This window comes from Danio aesculapii, chromosome 7 (genome assembly GCF_903798145.1).
Source record: "Danio aesculapii chromosome 7, fDanAes4.1, whole genome shotgun sequence".
NCBI classification, from domain to species: domain Eukaryota; kingdom Metazoa; phylum Chordata; class Actinopteri; order Cypriniformes; family Danionidae; genus Danio; species Danio aesculapii.
Window position 1 is genome coordinate 72725538 of NC_079441.1, and position 14519 is coordinate 72740056.

Sequence of the window (14519 nt, forward strand, 5' to 3'; positions counted from 1 at the left end):
GGTCGACCAGGTAAAACCAGCCAACCAGCCTAGGCTGGTTTAAGCTGTTATTTTCAGTAGGGTAAGTAGAGTAGATCAGTGTTTCCCAACCCTGTTCCTGAAGGCACACCAACAGTACACATTTTCAACCTCTCCCTAATCAAACACACCTGAATCAACTCAGCAGAACATTAGAAAAGACCCCAAAACCTGACACGAATGGGTCAGATAAGGGAGACATACAAAATATGTACTGTTGGTGTGCCTCCAGGAACAGGGTTGGGAAACACTGGAGTAGCTAATAGCTTAGCTCACTACATTTTTCAAGTAGATTGCCCAACAATGAGTATACTATAATAAAAGCTTCAGCAATTCAGCTACCCTCTATAGTAGATCTATCTGCCGGTTTTATGCAATGGTATGAACCTTAATAGGGGAGGTAACATTTATATTAATACTAACTTTGTGTTATTTTAAATGGATAGATATTAAATAAATAAAGTGTCAAAATACAGAGAGCTGAAAGTATTATACAATAAAGCATAATCAAATAAGCCCGAAACTGAATAAACAAACATGCAAGGCGCAGGAGATGTAGAACTTCATCGATTAATCCAATTGTGTGGAAACGCGGGTGTGCTCAGATTGTGTGTGGGCCTGCTGAGAGATTATGCGTAATAATGGGAAGACGGTTCACAGCAGGCAATTTCAGTCCAGCAGTAATTGTCTTGAAAGAGAAGAAGATGGAGGAGAGTTTGTTACATGAGTAGGGGATGATTTTCGTGACTGAGTGCCTTAGCGAGATGTATCTGTCAGTATAAGCTAATGCACGCTAGCATGTTCACATCCTTCCAGAGGAGTTCTGTCTCGAAATTCGGTCCTGCGGAAAATAACATTTGTATGAATCAAAACAAAAGTGTTTATCCCATTTTTGAGAGCCAGCAGGCTTTTGTTTTTGTGAAATGTGACGTTTTCTTCCTAATATTGATAGTCAGCGGTTCGATAGATGATATTGCAGCGAGATAATTTCCTTGTATGCCAACATCATGCTTTGATAAATCATAATTATGACGGAAATTGAAATTATTAGATAAAAATGTTAACTTTTGAGATGCTAAGTCATGAGGTAAAGTTATGGCATCACAACTGTGACAAAAAGTCATAATTATGAGGAAACAAAATATTAAAATTATAGTAGTCATTACCAGATTAGATGAATTTGTGACTAGTTCAATTCAAAATTAGGTAGTTATAATGATGAGAGACACTCACCGGCCACTTTATTAGGTACACCTGTCCAACTGCTCGTTAATGCAAATTGCTAATCAGCCAATCACATGGCAGCAACTCAATGCATTTAGGCATGTAGACATGGTCAAGATGATCTGCTGCTGTTCAGAGCGAGCATCAGAATGGGGAAGAAAGGGGATTTAAGTGACTTTGAACGTGGCATGGTTGTTGGTGCCAGACGGGCTGCTCTGAGTATTTCAGAAACTGCTGATCTACTAGGATTTTCACGCACAACCATCTCTAGGGTTCAAAAAGAGGAAATATCCAGTTAGCGGCAGTTCTATGGGCGCAAATGCCTTGTTGATGCCAGAGGTCAGAGGAGAATGGCCAGACTGGTTCCAGCTGATAGAAAGGCAACAGTAACTCAAATAAGCACTCGTTACAACCGAGGTCTGCAGAAGAGCATCTCTGAACACACAACACGTCCAACCTTGAGGCGGATGGGCTACAGCAGCAGAAGACCACACCGGGATATTCAGATGATATTCAGAAATGTCTTGTTAAATCTCTGCCATGAAGGATTAAGGCCGTTCTGAAGGCAAAAGGGGGTCCAACCTGCTACTAGTAAGGTGTACCTAATAAAGTGGCCGGTGAGTTTATATCATTGAAGTTATGAGATACTCAATTGTTTTGTGATTAATATGAAATACTGACTAGTTAAAACTGTGACAACTGTGAAATTGAGATGTTCATTCATTAATAATAAGATAATATACTGTTATTAAGGGTCATACTGCTAGTCATGATTACTAAATCATTTTAACATAATTAAACTTATGACAAGTTAAACTGTTTAATTAAATTTAAATAAATCGGCTCAGTGGTTAGCACTGTGGCCTCACAGCAAGAAGATCACTGGTTCGAGTCCCGGCTGGGTCAGTTGGCATTTCTAAATGGAGTTTGCATGTTCTCCCCGTGTTGGTGTGGGTTTCCTCCGGGTGCTCCGGTTTCCCCCACAGTCCAAACACATGCGCTATAGGGGAAGTGAATAAGCTAAATTGGCCATAGTTCATGAATGTGTGTGTGAATGAGTGTTTACGGGTCTTTCGCAGTACTGGGTTGCAGCTGGAAGGGCATCCGCTGCGTAAAACATATGCTGGAATAGTTGGCAGTTCATTCCGCTGTGGTGACCCCTGATGAATAATAGACTAACGATTTATAACTAGGTAAAATTGTGGAAAAAAGTTACACTTGAGATGAAGGGCTGATCGTGATATTAGACAGAAATGATGAGATACTGAATCAAAGTCACAATTGTAAATTATGAACTGCTGTCACTATGAGATCATGTTGAAATTAAGACAAAAAAAAATCAGAAAAGGGTCAATTAAACATTAGAAAAGGGTCAAAAAGATGACATTATTATTAAATAAAGTATATATTTTTGTCATAACTGGCTCTTATCTCATAATTATGATTTACCCAAGCATGATGCATCTTTCTTCTGTCACATTCATACGTTCTGAAGAGCATTTGATTGGGAAAGAAACATATTGTCAGTCTTTTCATCAAAGCATCTCTTCTGAAAGGTTATGTCAATGTTCAGGAGTAAATTAATGCAAGCAAATCTAGATGAGCCCTAGTTAAGGACCATAGTTAACCCCAATTAGAAGCAATGCATTAGAAACGCGGACTGGTTTCTTCAACAAAGCACTGTAACAACGAACAGACCAAAACAAAATCGAAATATTAAAAACTTTGAAGGCTTTCAGATAACGTTGACCATTAAAATCATCATAACAGTCTTGTGAAAAGAGTGCATATACATGTATGTATCCTGTACATTCACTGTCGGAGACTCTGATGTGAAACGAATGCTAACATTTGTGGAAAGTGTTGCTGTTTTCTGCTGCGGCGGCTGATGAGGCATCTGTATGATAAGGATGCTAACATTGTTGCTGCATTTGTTTGATCTTCTCTGTGTTTTTCTCTCCATCTGTGCGGCTGCATCAGGTGCCATGGCCAATCACCTCATCCCAAACTCTCTGCTGCGCGCACACGCCTCTAACAACCCCTATAACACCTTACTGGGCGAATCAGCCGTCTATAACAACCCCACGCTCAGCATGTACAACGCTCAAGGTGTGCTGCATTCTTCCTGTGCACTAACTCAGTGTGATGTGTGTGTGATGTGTGTATGTGAAGTGGGCAAGGGCTCCGCTATGTGGCTTCCAGCTGAACTTGTCTGCGGTCGTCTTTGTCTTTTGTCTGGTATGATCTGTAGTAGCGCGTGGTTCCCAATTTTAACGTTTAAAAAAGCACGGTAACACTTTATTTTAATGTAAATTCGCCCTGTGAGATTTGCTCCCTCGCTGGCCAGTTTTAAAACTGCTCTCAAATCGTATTTCCTCTCGCTGGCTATTGATTAAAAGAAACCTATCTGGCAAAAACTGGGGTTTAAACATTATTATGTGAATATAACCAACTTCTAATGGTAAATAAGTATTAAATTTAGCTTGTTTTTTTAATCAGAGTTGCTAAAAACCATAGATATACACACTAGATATCGCATACGGACCCTGAGCATGCGTCAATAGCGCCGCCATATTTGTACAGTGCTCCCAGGACCGTAATTTAACCGTAATTTAAAATAATATTTGCATACTGACCACCGGGAAAACTCCCGATCATAGATATATGTATATATGTGTATCCATCTCTGGCTCTGTATGGCCACAGTCCTCCACTGCACCTTGGTCTCGCATTCATTTCAAAGGAGTGCTACCCTGTACTAAAATGGCGGCTCTATTGACGCATTCCTTCCAATAGACAACAACAGGATGTGCGTCATCTAATGTAGATATGCAGAAACACTTTGATTGACATTCTCTCTTTGTACGTGTCATCAAAGGGGGAAAGCTCCGCCCACTAGTGACCATCTCTCCCTCATTACCATAGGACGTTAGTCTTGCTTTTGAATCTGCCACTATGCTGACACACACATATTTGTAGCTCCGCCCTCTTCTGACAAAAGAGCACAGTCTCATTTGCATTTAAAGTGACACCACGATTTAATCAAAGCCTGAAAGGGTCAGTTTCAGAGAGTTATTAAGCATTATTTGTGGGGTATTTTAAGCTGAAACATATCATACATTCTCCAAGGACAGCAGAGACTTATTTTACATCTTGTAAAAAGGGGCGCAATAGGTCCCCTTTAAGATTAATTTTAATTTTTTCCATATTTTTTATCCTCCTCATGTTGTTTTCTCATATAATGCATGCATTAATATTGGTCTTATGTATTGTGTTGCTCTTGTGATGCTCTTTGGCACAACTAAATATACAGTAGAAATACATTTTGGCTTGACGTGACCCTATTAACAAACCACTAATTTGCAGCTTATTGAGGGTTATTAAGGTACTTGTGTTTAGATATAGGGTAGGATTACGTATGTAGATTAAGATCATACGTCATAAGTAGGGCCAGACAGAATCTTGCTAGATATTTTTAGCTATTTCTGCGCAGAATTTTGTAAAATATCTGCGGATTTATGCGGTATGATTTTGGGAGGATCATCACTAAAAACTTATGATATGAAATAAAAAAAAATACCTTTAATAACTTTAATTGTTACAATGCAAATCCAATTAGATCCACTTATTTGGTAAACAAAGCAAGACTCTCATATATTTACCAAAAGACTGAACATATTACTTTACAAACTGTATTGTAAATAAATCATGTGAACTTTTCATATTTGTTAATATTATCACTGAAGTTATATTAAAGATATAAGTTTACACACATTTGCACAAGTGAATACACACACTCAATGATGGGCTAAATATCTGTGCGTGCAGATTCCGTGTGGGCATAGCTATACGTAAACTTCCAAGTACTTGAAATCTTAATAATAATCCAGTAGCTAATAGTGTGAATTGAGACTTAAACTAAAGTGTTACCAAAATAACTGATGGCTACATTTGGTGGCATGACAGAAATGTGACTCAGTCGTTAAGTGCATTAGTGGCTAATTGCAGAATAGAATCGAATCACCCACTCTATTGAAGACGGGCCACGCTAATGTGTCTCGCGCAGATGAGTTTGGACAGCTACGGCAGACTCTGTGCAAATGAAAACAATCAATGCGCTCATTGCATGCAAAACACTCAGTAAGGCTTCATACATCCACAATCATGCGTTCATGCTTAAGCGCCGGGCATTTCAGAACGAGCATTGTCTTTCATCGAGATAAAAACGTGACTGAAAACATTGCACATGCATCAGTGCTATGGAAATAAAGTGGTGCACTCTTTTGACACTTCGGTTGCATGCTTTCTTTGCTGATGCAACTGAAAACAAGAAGTGCATTCCTTGCATGCAAAGCACTCTGTAAGCCTTGAGTGTTTTCAGAGCACAAATATAACACGTGCTCTCGCTGCAAACCCTGCAGAATGCCTGGCATGCTACAAAAGATGTTTTTCATTGCAGGGCTTCATATGTCTAGTGCATTCTTTCAGAACAGGACTGAAATGTGACCTCGTGCTGAGATGCCTGCTGGAGGTCTGGTATTTCAGGACAAGCCTGGCATAAAATCTTGTTTATCTACATCAGGACTAGGCAACTGTGGTCCTGGAGGACCACTGACCTGCAGAGCTCCATCACTAATCAATAACCCATACCTTCGGGATTGCTTAAAAATGACACAAAGATCTGTTCTATTAAGGATGGAGCTACAACCTGAAGGACAGAGGTCCTCCGTGATCTCTGATTTACACTGCAGGTTTATGCATGAAATACATGCTAACCCATCAGACTAGAATGGTGCACAAGAGCAAGGGTTTGGACGGTGACACCAGACATTTCTGTGCACGTCACAAGACTGATGCTTTTGAAAACATAGACGCACTCTCAGTAAGACTAGAGTGTTTCTTTTGATCAGAATTGAGACAATTGCAATGTTTCACAAGCATGAATGCATAAGCACAAGACAAGTCCACTCTTGAAAAATACAGAAGAGTCTAATGCTGAGAAGAGACACTGGATGTTTTTGTGCTGTACTTCTCTGAACCCATGCTTCTGTCTTTCATGAAAAAAAGTCTTTTCAGAGCAAGACTCTGTGCATCTCTTATACTAAGAGGAGTGGTAGGCCTCATGAGTTGACAGATTTTATCAAATATCTCTTGAATGCAAGTTGATTGATGCATTGGTGCTAAACTAATAGACAAATAGTCCACTCTTTTGAAGAGATGCCATCTAATTCTTCTCATTGAGGAGAAAGACTGTCACTCACTTTTGTTGTGGTGTGTCGGTTCTGTCTTTTCTGTATTTCAGAGTGAGACTTTGTTCATCATTTATACTAAGATGCACATCTCATGCAAAGATGTCTGCAGGAGGCCTGGCATTGCAGAATAAGCTTGAGTTGACAGAAATTGTATCAAGTATCTCACAAATGTGACTACAGATTTGTAGATGGATTTGATGCCTAATCAAAAGATAGACGGTCCATGATTTGACGACATGCCCATCGAATGCATGCATTAGATGTTTTTGCACTTCATACTTGCTGTATGTGACTCCATGATTCTGTGGCGCTGCAGGCAAGAACGTCTTCAGAACAAGACTGCATGCATCTTTTATGCTGAGATGCATTTGCGCTCTCATCTTAAGATGCATGCTGGAACCCTGACATTTCAGGACAAGCAGGATTGAACAGAAATGGTATCAAATAACTCATAATGATCTTGGCAGAAATGTCATTTGTAGATGCATTGGTGCCTAGTCCACTCTTTTGAAGGCATGCAAATCCAATGCTTCTCATGCAGAAGAGAGACGATCACTAGATCTTTTTGTGCCGTGTTGCAGTACTTCACATGATTCTGTCCCTTCTGTAAATGTCTTTTAGAGTGAGACTTTGTTCATCATTTATACTAAGATGCACATCTCATGCAAAGATGTCTGCAGGAGGCCTGGCATTGCAGAATAAGCTTGAGTTGACAGAAATTGTATCAAGTATCTCACAAATGTGACTACAGATTTGTAAATGCATTTGATGCCTAATCAAAAGATAGACGATCCATGATTTGACGACATGCCCATCGAAAGCATGCATTAGATGTTTTTGCACTTCATACTTGCTGTATGTGACTCCATGATTCTGTGGCGCTGCACGCAAGAACGTCTTCAGAACAAGACTGCATGCATCTTTGATGCTGAGATGCATTTGCGCTCTCATGATAAGATGCATGCTGGAACCCTGACATTTCAGGACAAGCAGGATTGAACAGAAATGGTATCAAATATCTCATAATGATCTTGGCAGAAATGTCATTTGTAGATGCATTGGTGCCTAGTCCACTCTTTTGAAGGCATGCAAATCCAATGCTTCTCATGCAGATGAGAGACGATCACTAGATGTTTGCAGTACTTCACATGATTCTGTCCCTTCTGAAAATGTCTTTGCAAAGCAAGACTTTGTTCATCTTTTACACTAAGATGCACCATGTCTGCAGGAGGCCTGGCATTGCAGAATAAGCTTGAGTTGACAGAAATTAGTAGATGCATTGATGCCTAATCAAAAGACATGTAGTCCGCTCATTTGAAGACATGTCAATCGAATGCTTCCCATGCCAAAGAGAGACAGCGGCACTAGATGCTTTTGCGCTGTCGCAGTTCTCCAGTGACTCCATGCTTCAGCAGGGCTGAAAACATCTTTTGAAAGTGAGACTTCATACGTTAGAACAGGACTCGATTGGGCGCTCCCGCTGAGATGCCCGCAGGAGGCCTGGTGTCTCCTGTTAGCAGTAATGCATCTCTGCATGCAGCTGTCTCGCTCCGGTCTCGTCCTGTCTGTCTGTTTCACCACGTTCTCCCCATCACCACCTGTTACCACCACCTTTCACTAATGCACAGATCTAAAAGAATTCAAAAGGCTCTCGAGACAGAGACGTCAGAGTAGAGGGGGGCGAGCTCAGGATAACAACCTCTTCATCTAACGTTGACAACATTGTAGCGACCTTGAAATCTAATATCAATAAAAGCCCCGAAATTACGAATAGATCCCAGGCCACTTTTAATGTTCCTCTTTAGCCCGATCAATAACTCTCTGACTGAATACAAGTCTGACTGTGGAACCACGTTCAGAGCTGGACGCTAATGGAGACAGAAGCCCATTTCTGCGCCCTCCAGACATTCAGGGAGCTCTAAAGCACAATTTTATAGCATTTACATGTGCATCCTGGGATTGCGGGAGGACGCGGGGGTGTGTGTCTGTATTCGAGAGGTCGAACGATGGGGTTGAGCGTAACCGTTTACCTGCGCTTCATTAATCTGTGTGCATGTTCTCTTTGAGCAGTCACTGTGAATGCTTACCTGTACCTTTTTTTCTCTTTCCTTTTTCCATGCTGTCCTTTAAGAGCCCTACAGAGAGACAAGTATGGGAGTCAAACTAAACATTGCTTACCAAATGTAATTTGCTTTAACGTTATTACTCTTTCCTTAAAAGCGTAGCGATCGCCCTACTGCTAAGAGTCAATATTGTAATCAGAGAGCACTCTCAACCTCATTAAAATCAAAACCTAATTTTCTCGACTCTTCATCAACGCAAAGTAACGCATTTGTGGACAATTTGGTGTATTGCAATCTCGTTTCATTTATTTTTTTCGCCCCAATTAAAATTAGCATATTTGTCTGAGCCACCATTAAGTAAAACCAATGCTGAGTTCACTAGAAGAATTGGTAAACAAGACTCCCACATTTTGTTGTACCGCTGTGGGAGAGTGTTAGCAGGTCATCCTTCGCGCACTTTATTATGTCAAATTTAACATCAAGATGTCAATAATATACCAATGTAATTAGTCGAAATCTATAGGCGGAGATGCTGCTCTCTCTGTACCTAAAATATATATGAGTGTTATATAAAGGCCAGCATGATTTGGTTTGTCAAAAGCTTTTACATGCCAAGCATCTGCTTTAGCTGTGGTGTATTTCTGTGTGTGTTTGTGCGTTGTGTTTTTGTTGTGTTTGCCGGCTTTGCTGAGTGATTCGTGTGTTATTTGATATGTGAGAGAACTTTGAGTAACTAAAGATGTGTTTTACCAGGTAAGTCCATCACCATCTCTGGCAGTCAGTGAATTCTCCAGCCTAGAACCCACTGTGATGAATCCAATACCCAAGATAGCATTCATTTTGGAGCTCAATTAATTTCCGCCTTAGTTTTTCGGGTTGTTTCAGCGGGTCGCCTTGCATGTCGGTCTTACAGATGCACCAGACCAAGTGTTTTAATCACTCCTCTCTCCATCTTGCAGAGGGAATCCTGAACAATGCTCGGGATACAAGTGCCATGGATACTCTACCACTGAATGGTAACCATGGCAACAGCTACAGCTTGGCCAGCGCCGATTACATGAGCGACTGCGTGCAAATCATCGACCGCACGTACAACGTTCACAAAGAGACCACGCTGGAGAAACGGATCCTGAAAGAGCTCACTTCCAACTACCTGCCCACCTACCTGAACAACCACGACCGCGCGGCCGAGCACGGACGCAACCTCATGAACAAGCTGGTAAACGAAGTCAGCAATGGAGGCGGTGTCAAAGACTCGCCTATGCTGCCCGTCAATCTGGCTTTAGGCTTAGACGACTCGGCTTCTTTCCCTCCCGAGGACGCTTTAGGACTGGAGCTGATCAGAGAGGAATCCAATGCACCATTGCTTCCACCACCACGGCATATTCCCACAACCTTCAGCTCCGCCTCCTCCTCACGACGGCGCCTTCCTCAAGAAAACAGCGAGAGTTTCTTCCCTTTGCTGACAGAGGAGCAAACTGAAGATACTCCGTCCCCCCAGAGAGACTCGCTTTACACCAGTATGCCCACTCTGCCCGATCCTGAGCGCTCCGACACACACTCGCTGCCCCGTAGCGGCGACACACATACGCTGCCTAGGACCGGGGAACCAGATGATGTGTACTATAAGAGCATGCCCAACTTGGGCTCACGCAACCATCTGCACCAGCTGCATAGCTACTACCACCTAGGCCGCGGCAGCAGCGATGGATTTATCGTCCCGCCCAAAGATGAGCTTTCGCCTGGCGAAGAAACGCCGCAGGAGCCTGCACACATGGTCACCAGCCTATAGAGGGCACCAAATGCAACACTTTCTGCTCCGCTCATCCTCATCACGCAATAGCTGTGTTTCCATCCTCCTATTTCTATCGCTATTTTGGAATATCGCATAAAAAATTGCTTGATGAAAATGCGCATAGAACTATTTTATCGAATAATAAATAAATATGTGCATATAGGATGATATAAACACACATAAATAAAAATACGCACATCTAAGAGTGTTGCTGGAATGGATAGGGTTCAAAGTTTATTTGTATACCGCTTTTCACAATAATTGTTTGGGATGTAACGGATCACAAATCTCACGGTTTGGATCACGTTATGGTTTTTGTAGTCACGGATCAGACCATTTTTCGGATCAGCCAAAAAGGGGAGGAGACAAATGTATTTTGCTTTTCATTTATTACAAAAACAGTCCTGCAAGACACTTTTGGTTTTAACAAACAGAACGTAGAAGCTGTATTTTTATTAAAAATGAAATAAAGAAATAATCAGCTGAATGAAAATAAATGATCCGAGGCTGGTTGGCTGGTTTAAACTGGTTGACCAGCCTGGTTTTAGAGGGGTTTTGGCCATTTCCAGCCTGGTCTTAGCTGGTCAGGCTGGAAAATGACCAGCTAAAACCAGCTTGACCAACCTAGAAAGGCTGGGAGCCCAGCCAAAACCAGCTATGTCCAGCTTAAACCAGGCTGGTCAAGTTGGTTTTAGCTGGATTTAGCTGGTCGTTTTCCAGCCTGACCAGCTAAGACCAGGCTGGAAATGGCTGGAAACCAGCCTGTAAATGGCCAAAACCCCTCTAAAACCAGGCTGGTTAACCAGCTAAAACCAGCCTAGGCTGGTTTAAGCTGGATTTTTCAGCAGGGATACTGTGAAAAATTCACTGTTCCTACTACTGTTGCTGATAACACTAAATGTAGACATCTAACATGATCATTTGTACAACACATTTAATTATAGTCTCATTTTCTATAAATGGATCAGTTATTCACTCATAAAACTCCATGTTTCATTACTAGATGATCATCTTTTAGGAATTATTCAGTGGTGTATTTTTGATGGCTGGTTGTCGCCACCTTTTGGTTAAATCATGTAACTGCTGCCTGCAACTTTTATTTTTGAGCATCAAGTTAAATTCACATGACGGTGATTTTACTCTTTACCGTAAACTTCACCGGTTATATCTACACTATAAACTGTTCTCCCAGTACTCCTGTATTATTTGACTGTAACATCATAACTCACACAAAAGACTAAAGACTCAATCTCTTTCTTAGATTGTTCCTTTTTTCAAACACAGCTTCGAATGCAGCGATTGGAAGGATTAATGAACATATGCAAATCACCATCATTTATGATTTTAGTTGCGTGGGTGTTGAGATCTCGATCTTTTAATGGTTAATCGTGCAGCTTACACTGAATGCATTAATGCAGGCTAAACAAGCAATGACAGAAAACACCTTTAATAACCTAAGAAACCCACCACATCCCATATAATGGGATTTGAGTGACTCAAGAGACGATCTCTCTGTGATCCTTACAAGTTTAAGATTAATCTAAAAGTAAAAAATGTATTAATTCCGAAAAAGTGGGTTGTTAACTGTACGGATTACGGATCAAGTGTGATCTGTTACACCCCGTATAATTATTGTTTCAAAGCAGCTTTACAAAAGGTGCACATTATTGGATTGCAATCAAAAACAGTCGAGGTAAGGTTATTAGTAACCAAAATGTTATTAGTTACTAATGTTAGTTTATTAGTTTCTAATCATTTAATGATACAAGTGTGCGTGATGGGATGCATTAACGGACAAACCAACACATTGTAAAAGATCTGAAGCGAAGTTTCGCAAACTAATTTCCAGAGGAGCACGTGATATGATTGAGCACGACTGGCTTCTCATCTGTAATCAGTAATAACCCAATCAGAGTGATCCTAGTTTACTATAAATGGATCCTTGTATCCCTACTGCTCTATCTTCGTTTTGGAAGAATCCCCCCTTCCATCCCATCTCCTCCTTTCCCTCCCTTTTCTAAGGGAGAGCTCTCGAGACCTACCTGATCTCGGATCCTCTTATATGCTTATTGACCAGGCGGGAGCCCTGGGCTCGAGTATCTCCGAGCTCAGGGTTCTCTCCCGGGACAGCATGCCAAACCTGCTATAAACGCTAAGCATATCAAAGTGGGAACTCGTGAAATGTTGTTTTGCTGATTGTAAATCCCCTTATCCGTCAGTCCATCATCACAGTGCTTCAGTATTATTATATTATTATTATAGCTGTCTTGAGCATCTGTCTGTGCTCCCAAAGAGCGTCTCAAGCCTCCAAAAGCCACCGCATTGCTTTTCGTCGTCGTCTTCTGAGGCGCGACTCATTTATTAGAGAAGAAAAAAGACCACAGTGGATCCTCCAGACGTGCTCAACTACATTTCTCTGATCAATATTTGGTGCCAGTTGATCAATAAGTGAAGATTTTGTTCTCTTTGACTCGTTAGACGGAAGCGCTGCTTTATTCGCAAACATTTTACGCGATATTCCAGCATTGCGCACAACTCCAATTCGCATCATTGGATGGAAACACAGCTAGTGACATCCGGAGCTCCGTGTGCTCTTCTTACCTTTCTGTCCGTCGTCCGCAGTTGGTTTTTTACGTTTGCTTCTACGTGTCCTCCGCAGGGAAACGAACCACAGGAACGAACCTTGGGAGGAGAGCGTTTTGTATTCTGTTCAGGAGTAGGATTATGGGTACTCTTGCCTGTTGAGGAATGAAAACAGACCTTCTTTTGATTTTCTCGATCGGGCTCTTCTACTTAAAAGCAAAAAACGGACCCAGAGATGGATTTTGCTGTATAACCTTGTGAGGAGCACGAGCTTTTCCAGGGTTTTTTGTACTCTCAGCAACCCTGAAGGAATACAAATAACTGCCAAAAAACATTGTTCAGTAGCTCAGTGCATCTAGTGAACACCAATCAGCGTGACTCCGAGACTATTTTAATACCTTCTGTATTCATATTTGCGTTTAAAATGTTTTCTTCTTCTTCGTCTTCTTCTCACGTGGTGAAAAGCAGCACGGTTTTTAGCTGCGACAGAGAAACAATATTGAAGAAACGAGACTTCGCCACACACTCTCGCTCGAGATCACGCGCCATTTCTGTTCGTCGCTGTGTTAATAACAAATATCGGAAAGCGGGGGAAGAACTAATACCGGAGAACTCTACAATATCTCTATGTAAATGTACAGACACTAGTGTGTTACACAGGATAGTGCTTATTCTGTTCCTACGCCCTCCGCTTCTGTAACCATGGTGATTTCACATCATTTCCTTTCTCTGGTCTCGTCCTCAACGACAGGTTTTGATCCCTCGCTCTCTCTCTCTCTCTCTCAGTTTTTTTTTTGGTGATTAATTATATCTTTCACATTCACGTCTTCATTTCGGGATGAATAATGAGCAGGTAGACATAAAAAATGAGAGGATAGATGAATAATGTTTGATTTATAGACAGCAGATGTAGGTGAGTGATGAAAAGAAAGGCCGACATGCTGATATGCTGTCATTCTGGGATGGAGATATCAACTGCAGTGTGTGTGTGTGTGTGTGTGTGTGTGTTGTCATTCAGAGAGAGTGACAGAGATACACACGAGTCTTTGTATGATCTGACTGCAGAGATCTGCTTATTTCTGTCTGTAGGGGAGAATGGATGGTTATTTATTTCACTGAAGTCAACGCGAACTGTTCTGGGAGGCGTCTGGAGGAGAGACGAATGCGGCACGCTTCGTTTTCGGGTTTTTGTTTGTTTTAATATCATCGCAGATCACAGATATGGATATTGATTTTATTTATTCTTTTGTTCCTGCTTTTTATTATTGTTTCTTCTCTCCTGTGGTTGAATGACCTCTCACTAATATTTGTTGTAACAGTGAAACTTGTTTGCCAACAAATAAATGACTGACAGAGTGAAGCAGAGAAGCGCTGGCTGTGTCAATTGTGTGTGTGTGTGTGTGTGTGTGTGTGCGTGCGTGTGTGTGTGTGTGTTATTCAAATAGACGCTCTTTTGACGTGACACTTTGAATAATTAAACATAAAACCAAAATATGGGTCATTAAATTGTACAAATGGGTGACACAGTGACCCACCGTGGCCTCACAGCAAAATGGTCACTGGTTCGAGCCTCGGCTGGGTCAG

General features: G+C 41.4%; 1 protein-coding gene across 1 annotated transcript in view; it reads left to right on the plus strand.

Moving 5' to 3' along the window:
- Positions 1-14285, plus strand: part of LOC130232525 (adhesion G protein-coupled receptor L3-like) — a 242469-nt gene extending 228184 nt beyond the window's left edge. The window contains 1 exon segment of the mRNA XM_056462477.1: positions 9517-14285. Coding sequence (XP_056318452.1) covers positions 9517-10349 — 833 coding nt within the window. The 3' untranslated portion in view covers positions 10350-14285.
- The last annotated feature ends 234 nt before the right edge of the window (positions 14286-14519 follow it).